Below are 10875 nucleotides of genomic sequence, written 5' to 3' on the forward strand. Positions count from 1 at the left end.
GGTATTGAATGCCACTAACATGGCATGAGATACAGGCCTGGCATGACAGCAGTGCCCTTCAGAAGCAAAGGCAGAGTAGCACAGCACAGAAAAGAAGGGAAAAGAGATGGGCCACCAACTTGGCACTGGAGACCCCACGGCTATAAACAACTCAGCCAGACCAGCATGGGGAGAGTATATGTGGTTAAGCCCAATACAAAAACCAAACAGTAAACAGAAGAGCTCTGAAGAGAGCTGTGGGCTTAATCTGACTTCAAGACATACCTTCCTTTCTGGCGACAGGGGGATGCTCAGCGCCATGATGGTGAGCATATTCAAGATAATGAGATTCACTTTTATATTGTGTCAATTGTATATTGCAATTGCTATACTCCACTAAGTGTAACTTCTCATTAAATTCTGACATGAGTGCATTGTTATCTCACTGTGCTAAATCAAAATCCTCTGTAACTGCAAGTAACTTCAAATTAATTAAACTCTGTACTATATATTAAGCCCTCCACGTGTGGAATACCTGAAGGAACCCAGTCAAAGAGTATTGCACTATGACATGGTCTTAACAACAAAAAAGGTAGCATGCTAGAAAAGAAATTTCAAAAATTAAGCCGCTATCATCTGAACGTATCTACATCTGAAATTAAAAAAAAAAAAAAATCACCACAAAACCAACCAAACAAAAGCAACAACAACAAAAAAACTTCCAATGAAATCCTTTAAAAAATAAAAAGGGGAAAATACTTCTTTGGGCCTCAGGACTTGGATTTGCTGTTCGCATAAAAAAGGAAAAGATATGTATAAACAGTAGCAGGGAACTCATGCAAAAAGTCTGGCTCCACTGTTACACATGCTATAGGTTATAGCTGTAAACCCTCCCTCCAAAACAAAGTGAGTGATCTTCTACCAAAAAGCAATGTTAACTTTGAGGGAAATAATTATGAATTAAGCAATTAATTTCTGTAGAACTCCAGTACAAATCTTAATTTTTTTTTAAAGGTTAACGTCTTTTGCTGGCCTTTTATCCCTTCACACTGGAATGGTTCTCATCAGAGGCAACTACAGAGTAAGCTCCTGTCACCAGAAATTTCAGACATAAATGCTTCATTTTCACCACAGAGGAGGAAAAAAAAAAAAAAGAGAAGTCCACACTACACCTGGACTCCTGCTTCCAGCTCTGGAGCCCTCAGCACAGGAAAGGCATGGACCTGTTGGAGTGGGTCCAGAGGAGGGCCACAAACATGATCAGAGGGATGGAACACCTCTCCTGTGAGGACAGGCTGAGAGAGTTGGGGTTGTTCAGCCTGGAGAAGAGAAGGCTCCAGGGAGACCTTACTGCAGCCTTCCAGTACTTAAAGGGGGCTTCTAAGAAAGACGGGGATAGACTTTTTAGCAGGGCCTGTAGTGATAGGACATGGCTTTAAACTAAAAGAGGGCAGATTAGACTAGATATAAGGAAGAAGTATTTCACAATGAGGGTGGTGAAACACTGGCCAAAGTTGCCCAGAGAGGTGGTAGATGCCCCATCCCTGGAAACATTCCAGGTCAGGTTGGACGGGGCTCTGAGCAACCTGATCTAGTTGCAGATGTCCCTGCTCATTGCAGGGGGGTTGGACTCCATGACCTTTAGAAGTCCCTTACAACCCAAAAATTCTATGATTCTATGATTTTAAAATCAATTCATTGTGTAATGCTAAACTGGTTTAGTGTTATAACTACATAACTCACAGCCAAAGTTAAACTTACTTGGCTAGAAATGTACCTTAACTCTCAGCAGATCTAAGTTTAAACTTTGCTTAGCATTTGCTGGCTTCTAGTTTTCTTGTTTGGGGATAAACAGAATTGTAACATTTTTCAAAGTGTAACATGCATGGCATTAAACTACCCATTAACTAGTTTTTTCTAGGAATACAGAAGATCTAAATTACCCACATAAAGATACAGTTCCATTTAGCAGTAAATGCATCAGGAGTAGAAAAAGCCATCATGTGAGAAAACACACAGAAACAAATGGGAAAACACAACAGAAGTATGAAGCTTTCAAAATGACATAAAAGGAGCAAAAATTGCTAAAACAATGACAAGAATTAAACCTCCTTCAAAAATCCCTTCCAAAACTGAAGTTGTAAGAGGAAGCTGCATGAAAAGTACTGGCAAGACAAGTTAAAGAAGGGTCACTGCAGAATCTGGAAAGTGCTTTTAAGTGTTTTTCTTTCCTTTCCAGAGAAGACAGAAGAAATAAAAACAATCACTAACTGAACTGCTCACAGTTTGGTCTTTTAACAGCACTTTCTTTTCTCTATAGAAGAGATATGCAGTTTTTGAAAGCCATGGGCCTCTCACAGCTTCATGCATTTTCTATGCAAATGGAATTACCATTAATGGATATTGCTTAATTCAAGCATAGAAAGAGAACAATACTGGAAACAGGTAAGAGTCTGAGGAACATAAAGTGTACGGAAACATGATTGCGACTTCCTTCCAGACAAGGAAGTAGGGCACCCAGAACCTCCACTCCCCTTTACATTTAAATAAGGTTGTTATGTTGGACCTTCTGAATCAATTCTAAGTACTACAAAAAAGTTGACTAAAGCCATGAAGTATGTTTTTACAACAGCTGTGCTAGAAAGCCCAGTCCTTGAGAACAATTTGGCAAATTCATCCAACAGCCTTTCGCCAAAAAAAGAAAACACCACCTTCAATCTTCTGTAATACAAAGCTGCCTTCTTATCTTTTCAGATGGTTATTTCCGACTCACTCCGCTCCCCAGCAGCGCTCACCATGTGGCTGTGTAAGTCCACATTTGTCAGTACAACAGAGGGAGCTGCATCAGTGCAGGAAAAAGCACAACTTGACTAGCCACTTCTAACTATTTTAAGTTCCTTTAGATCTCCCTCTCAAGTGACTTTAAGTTGAGATTGAGAATCTATTCCACTATGCTGGTTAAAAGACTTGGGTTTAAGTGTGAAAATATTTTATATTTAAAAAAAGCCCCAATGAATGATACCAGAGAAAAAGAAATCAGTGATGTTAAAATATTACAAATGTATTATGTTAAAATATTAAAAATTTAATATACTAAAATTTAAATTATATTGAAAATGAGATTAATATTACTACTTTCTTAGCGTATCTTTATTCCAAGTTTGAAATTCTTCCACTAATGGCAAAAAAAGTAAGTTAAGGCAAAAGTGCTTGTGGATCAGCAAAAGTGTGTTCATATACTGCCTACATGATAAGAAAGGGTATTTTGCCTTTCTTTATGATGGCCTTTAATAGTGCTTTAAATTAGTATTAGACTGAGCCATCACTAAGTGGCAATTCTACCCAGCTTCTCTGAAATTCTGGGCTTTGAAGTACTAATTTTTCAACATTACCTTAAGTCAAAATAGCATCATATTTAACTCTAATTTTATCTTGGTAATTGGCTTTTCTTCCCTCTCCTGAAAAATGGTTTTGCTGGGAGGAGATATATTCTCTCAATACTGTTCTATCAGACTAAATCTTCACAGAAGCCCTTCCACTCCCAGCTCATTTCAAACAATCCCAAAAATACCTACTCGGATTACAACGACATCCTTTTATAAATGAAGTCATTTTTGCTTTCTTCATACTGCATCTACTATGGCTACTGCGTCTTTGGTATGATTTACAGGATATGGGGTTCTGAATAGGAATTACGTGTCTAGGTCTCCATTCTTGTAAACTGCCATTTGCTGAGAAGCGCAACATGAATACACTCACAGCTGCTCCAAAGAGCTATGTGAAACTAGTCCCAGGCTAAATGAAGAACTTGAGAATCCTGTAGAGCATATAGCAAGTATTGAATTATTCCCTTCTTCACCAGCCACTGACATAACGCTCTTCAGAACTTCTCCACTCAACTCCCCGTTTCCAGCAGTGGAATCGTACATCTCAAAAGCAAACCCCATCAACTTGAGGATGTACCTGGGAAGCACTAGCTGTACTGACAAAGCTTCTTATTTCAATAATACGTTCGTCCCTCCAGCAACTCAGAAGTATAGTATCCACTGTATAGACTTGTGCTACTCAAAACATATCATGCAGAGAAGTCTAGTTATTATCTAAACCCCATATATTAATGAAAAGATGGCAAAGAGGAATCTCTCTCTGGAGTATTTTAAAACCTCATGGGAAATAAGGGAGTTCTATAACTAAGGAAGTGAATATATTGACATGCTAATTAGAGAGATGATGAAAGAAATATGTATCAATTTAATGTCATTAGCATGGGTCTGAAACAGGGGTGCTAAAACTTTTCAAGGCAGAGATACAGCCTGATGTTTGAGGGGAAGCAAGACATGAATGTATCATAATTGAACCTATTTAGAAAAGCTATTGAATACTTAAGGTTACTAGAGTAATTATTGATTCCTATAAAGCAAGAATGAGATTTTATTTTGGTGAATGTCATGTATTACAATATGGCATGCATTATATTAGGGAAAACAGCTGCAAAAGCCATTCTGTGATCACACTTGGGGCTCAATACTTGGATGACTCTATGAAGTGCTGTGACCTGCTCATCAGACTACATGTTTTCACAAGTCTCTTACAGCCTTAAAACGTTCAAAAATAGTCTGAATTGCAACATCCACCTCAACATGTGATTTTGTTCTAAAACCTCAATCGTGATATCAAGATATGGGAAAAACAATCTGGCAGAGCCAAGAAAAAAAAATAAATCTTTCAACTTCCACAGCCATTTCTATCTGCAATTCTACCTACATAGAAAATCATAAAATAGTTTGGGTTGGAAGGGACCTTTAAAGGCCATCTAGTCCAACCCCCCTGCAATGAGCAGGGACATCTTCAACTAGATCAGGTTCTAGATCCTCATTCTATTTAAAAAACTTGATTCTCTCTTTCTAAAAACAACCAACCACAAAAACACCCAAGAGCTTTCACTTTCACAGAAGTTATTAACCCTTCCTCTTCACGAGGATAGCTTGAAGACGCCTAACCCAAAGTTCACTGCCTGGCATCTCAGGATTTCTTAGACTTATGGTGCATGATTCTGACCTCTTCTCCAGCGGTGCCTGCTGACCTTAAGAAAGTTAGCAGCAAGGGGGAAAAAATGGATTCATATTCTTTATCCATTACTTCTTCTCAATTGCGCCTCAGAAGTCTGAAACCAGAAGGTGATTCAGCACACTTGTCCAGAGGTAAAACACAAATGAAATGGCTTATACGTTAAAGCAAGGAGTTTAGGATTTTCATTTCCTAAAATCACCCTAACTCCTCAACAACAAAGTACAGGCTTCAATTTCTATTTTGACAGAAATCCTCACCTTGAAAAGCACATGGCTATATCTTCTGATCCAGTCATGACCAGCATAAATGCCACTTTACACTTGGCATATGAAGCACAATTTTTTAGACCCAATAAAGTTTTTAGACCCAATAAATCTGTTCCTCAAAACAGGACAGCACAGGGATATGTGCTTAGTTCTTCAAACTAAGCACAGCAAAGCTTCAGATTTTCTGAACAAATTATTTAGAATCATAGAACCATTAAGGTTGGAAAAGACCTTTAAGATCATCAAGTCCAACCAGCAACCCAACACCATCATGCCCACTAAACCATGTCCCCAAGTGCCACGTCCACATGTTTTTTAAACACGTCCAGTGATGGAGACACCACCACCTCCCTGGGCAGCCTGTTCCAATGCTTGACCACTCTCTCAGTGAAGAAATTTTTCCTAATATCTAGTCTAAACCTCTCCTAGCGCAACTTGAGGCCATTTCCCCTCGTCCTATCGCTGGTTACTTGGGAGAAGAGACCAACACCCACCTCACCACAACCCCGTTTCAGGTAGATGTAGAGAGCAATAAGGTCTTCCCTCAGAGATCTTATTTATGTTTCATGTAGGAAATTCATGTAGAGCAAATAAATATAACATCTATGACTTCTCCTCTGTGCCTTCTTTCATGTGTCCTGCCCTATTCAAAGACTGCAAGCACTTATTACAGTCATCGCCATCATAAACCCAGCAGTTTACGCTGTTGCAGTCACTCAAAGACACTGTTCTAGATATTTCATGAGAAGTAACACATGAAGTTGCCACAAGTATTCCAAGAAAATTAAAAAAGGTAGGGAAACCTTTTAAAGTTAAGCATCAGCACAGATAAAGAAAAAGTAACATAATTGATTTATCAAAACATACCTTAATTAACTTAATAATCTTTTTCTTTATTAGTAGTACTTTTGCACAATTGTCTGTGTTCATATTTCTAAAACTCTAGGCATATTTTCAGCTACAGTCAAAGGGCACATAAAGCAAAACCACATACCAGGCTGTAAAGTAATTCATTCCTTCTTCTAAAATGCAGAGGGCCACCCATCTGAACAGTCAGTTAGAAACTTACTTCGTTTACTCCCCTAATGCAGAACCAATGTAATGCATTCCTAAGCATGGGATGGTGTCCTTATCTAGAATTCTTCCAACAGAACATTAAATAGTGGAAGTCTGTCAAAACACACAATATTGGGGGGAATAGAAAAAACCCAAAAGCAGGTTTGTTCGGGTTTTTTTATTTTCTAGTAAGGATTTGGAAAAAAACCAAAACAAACAAAACAAAAGAATGTTGGAGTTACATGGCTTTCCCAGCAGTGAGTGTGGCTGGACATAAATGTGTGCCCATTAAGCCTAATTTACTGAAGTCACCATATACTCTGAGGAATGCATTCAGATCAAAAAAAAAAAAAAGTCAGTCTGATTTTTGAGCTTAGTACAGACTTCTAGCTTCAAGACATGTCTGACTAGAAATCACCTATCAAGAAAGAAATTTACTTAACACAACACCTGTGAAATTTTGGTACCCTGTATGACAATAATTCAAGAGATTATGTTGTTAGTCAACAGTACCTTAGGTTAGCTGTCTAGGCTATTCTTGGTGATAAGCGAATGCAGAAATCCTTTATTACAGGCTCCTTTTTGCTGTGGTTCACAGGAATCTGAAATAACTTTACTAATATTTTACCATTTAAAATCCTTTTCATGTAGTGGATTCAGCACCGATTCCCTCTAGTACTCAATTCACTTATTTACAGGGGTGGGAATTTCAGTTGCAAAATACATAACCGGGTATAATCTAGCAGTATTATCACAAAACCAAACAACAAAGAACTTCTCACCATTCAATACAGTGTTTCACATTCTACCAGGCAGATGCAACACATCTTCTACCTATGTAGCTTCCCTGTACATTTCCTCAACATCAGAGAGTCAAAAACCAAGGCAGGTATTTTTCTTCAAAATAATACAGTAACATAGGCTGAAACACTGGCACGTGCCCAAGTAATGTTATTGTCCTGGAAGAGAATATGCATACAAACATGGAAGCCAAGGCTACTTCCAATATGACAACATGCCATAAACCTTAAGACAAAACTCCATGTTACAACCTTTCTTTCTTGCACTCCTCAGAACCAGAAAATATGACTAACCTTTAACACCCAAAAGAAAGAACTGGTACGTATGAAAAGTAAAAAATTAAGAGCAAGGTCACAAATTTTGTAAAAGCCCAATGACTCAACAGCCATTACTCCAATGGTGTTAAGATATCCTAAGCTGAATTCATGCATTAATTTTACTAAAGAAGCAGTGAATGTCTTAGGCAGGGAAAGATCACTACTTTATAATTGGAAAACCAATTTAGACACCTTCAGCAAGGAGAAAGCTGACTAAAAGTAGATATCTTTTAATGCCTCTCTTAGGGATACTTGTTGCTGCTGTTGAGCCAAATGAGGCAGTGACAGAGACCAGGTGTTTTCATGAACTGGAATATTAACCATCTCCTGATGTAAAAAGAGGCACTAAGCAAAATCTCAGACACTCAGCCCACAAAAATTTACATTAAAATGTCCAAACCTGTCTTATTAGAATTGAGCAGAGAATCATACTATTTCTCTCAAAACTCTGTAATACTTTTAGTTTTATCATCCAAGGCTGAAAGCCTCTGTCTCTACTCAGTTTTGCCCCAAAATAATCTCACATCAAGTTTTACATAAAAAAAAACCAAAAATGTGCATATGTTAAATTTTAAATCCTGGAATTCTTATAAATCCTTCTTCTTATAAATCCTGTAACTAAAAATTCTAGGATAACACATCTTCTCCACAATTACTCATTTGTCTATTGTTCTTATATGCCATGCCTATATGCTGTGACTCCACATGCAGATTGCCAACAAGAAAAGGAAAGAGCTCTGAAAACCACCATTCACAGTAAAGGGTGAAAGTGGAGAATAAAATGAACAATTCAATTAAACGATATTAAGTTTATTGTAGGAGAGGACATGGAAGTATAATAAGACATGAAAAAATATTTAAGATTATTTGCAATATGCATTTGTGAACAAAATTATTCAGATACCACCTAATAAACCTTTGTAAAGGAACACTAAATCATATTACAGTTTTCTAGACTACGGATGCAGCACTTGAATACCTGTTCTTTAACTGAAGCTAGAATGGCAGAGGTTGTCTCCGTTTCAGAGCCATCGCCATTGGATGTGTTCAACACAGGACTAAGGGAACTTGTCTTGTCAGAAGACGAGGGCTGGTCTGGAACAGGCATAGTTTCTGCAGTTTATGGAAAAAGAAAACAATGACTTTGTTAAGAGAAACATGACGCATATCAAAAATCATATGCATATAAGAACAATAATACTAATTTAAAGGAAAAAATGTAGAATGAGCTTCTGTTATGTAATATAGAATAAATGTACCATTTATTTAAAACTAGAACTACTCCTAAATTAATTATAAAACAAAATATTAAATGATCTCCCAGTCTTATTCCAAAAAATTCACCACTACATCTGGAGAGGATTCAAATCATTTACAGCTGTGATTTTTGTATAGTATTCCAGGGGCAGCATCCAACATGAAATTACAATATCATGAAAGTAATGAATCATGAAATGCTTTGCAAACAGAACACCAAGAAATGATACATGAGAGAAATACAAAACATCTAGTGTTGACTTTCTAACATGCATCATTATTTAATATGTATTATATTTTAAGCCTAGGTAACTAACTTCAGCTTTATTCTCATCTAGAAGGTGATTCTGACAACATTTTATCTGAGTATTTTTGAGAAAAACAGAACACCAGTTGTTATGCCATTTTTGAGACCTGTTATAAAAACCAAAGATTCTTAGCACTTAAAGGAACTTCTAGCATTCTTTTATAGAGAGGAAAATGGTGGTGGTGACTGTGGAAAGATTTATCATCTTTCTGAAGGCTAAGCTATACTGTAGCATCTCTGCTTAAATGTCAGAACAGGCACATCTCTGCAGGCAAGTTGTACCATGTTCCAGAAGTAAAGGAGCAGAGAGGCACCTTGCATGGTTATGTGCAGGCAATTTAGGGTAAGATTCTGTTCATGCGGGAGCTGGCCAGAATTATCTTGTGGAAGAGAACTGGCCCACCAGCTGCCAGTTGGACGGCCCTCCTGAAGAGCAGTGGGGATATTCAGAGGGATGTTATCAGAGGGGTGACATGTGACATGCACATCAATGGCAAAACTCCTGCCTTGGCTCCATTCTGCTTTCGAAGCCCATGTTTTTATAAAATAGAACTTTTTCTGGAAGAAATAAGGTGTCTGAAAAGAGTGGGAAAGGGTAGTTGGTAAAAGTAAACACAAAAATCAATACACAGAGCAAACATCCCCCCACCAGTTTGCCATAGAAATTAGGGCTCTAAAAGAAGGAGAGATGACATTCTACAAAGCTGCAGTGCTGCCCAAGAACACTCACTCAACCCAGCTGGGGAGCCTTTTCCAAAAGCTTCCCGAAGCTCACGACACTGCCATACATACACAAGACAAAAACATGAAAACATAAATTATTCATTAAAAAGTCAGTTATTTCTCATAAGAGAAGCCTCCCTAAATGCCAGGATAGATTAGTCTATATATTGAAGCATGGGATTATATATAATTTTAATTAAAGAAGGTACATATTTTCATACGGCTCACTTTTTGTAAGCAAATCACTGAAAGTGGTAAATAACGAGTATTTGGCTCTGGTAATGTCCTTGCTCCAGATATGCAGACTATTTGAAGTTAACCTTTAAAAACGCAGATGATATACCTGCCTCTTTCTATCACAGGTACAAGTATACTGTACAAAACTTCTACATGATTCCAGTACATCAATCTGAAAGGACTTTTGACTCAGTTTTTCTGATTTTGTGAAACAAAGGAACTGGCTTCAATTATAACAAGTTACCTAGTTTGTGGCGTACAATTAAAGTTGCCACTGTTTTGTGAAGTACCACAGAAAAGACACATACACACGTCCATATATATACTTATTCTATTATCTTACTTTCAAACAATCTAACCATTTTCTTTTTACTATATTATTAATTGCATTAACATAATAGAAAGCAAACTAATTTTCTTTTTGGTATTGCAATTTACCTGAAAAAATACAAGTGGCCTAATAGTTCATTTTGTAGAGCTAAATGAGGCGCCTGCTAAATAGTTTCAGACACATGGGCTGAGAGCAGCTCCCCTGCTGCAGGGCTGCTTTCTTCGCAATTTCGAAGAAGCTTCTTGGAAAAAGTCCCTTTGTCGTCTTAGCTCGTTCGCATGCTCCTCCAGGGCTGCCTGAGCCCCGGCAGCCAGACTGCTGAATCGGCCTTTCCCTAAGCACTCGCTGGAGGAGGTGAAACCCAGCATACTAAACAAGACTAAGAGTCATGAACTTCTTCGTCTTGCTCCCATCTCTGCAAGTAACTGTCATTTGAAGTCCATTTAAATTTTCCTCTGCACCCAAAAAATTAAGAAGACTTACCTGCTCCCCCCACCCCCAGCTCCATAGCACAGCACACGGTTACTGTGG

The 10875-nt window shown here is 37.9% G+C and overlaps 1 protein-coding gene across 1 annotated transcript in view; it reads right to left on the reverse strand.

Moving 5' to 3' along the window:
• CTNND2 (catenin delta 2) overlaps positions 1-8597 on the reverse strand; it is a gene marked incomplete at both ends in the record, with an annotated part of 569531 nt that extends 560934 nt beyond the window's left edge. The window contains one exon of the mRNA XM_081996266.1: positions 8469-8597. Coding sequence (XP_081852392.1) covers positions 8469-8597 — 129 coding nt within the window. The remainder of the gene's footprint in view (positions 1-8468) is intronic.
• Positions 8598-10875: the final 2278 nt, after the last annotated feature.

Source organism: Phaethon aethereus, assembly GCF_964289735.1.
Source record: "Phaethon aethereus genome assembly, chromosome: 2".
Taxonomy (NCBI): Eukaryota; Metazoa; Chordata; class Aves; order Phaethontiformes; family Phaethontidae; genus Phaethon; species Phaethon aethereus.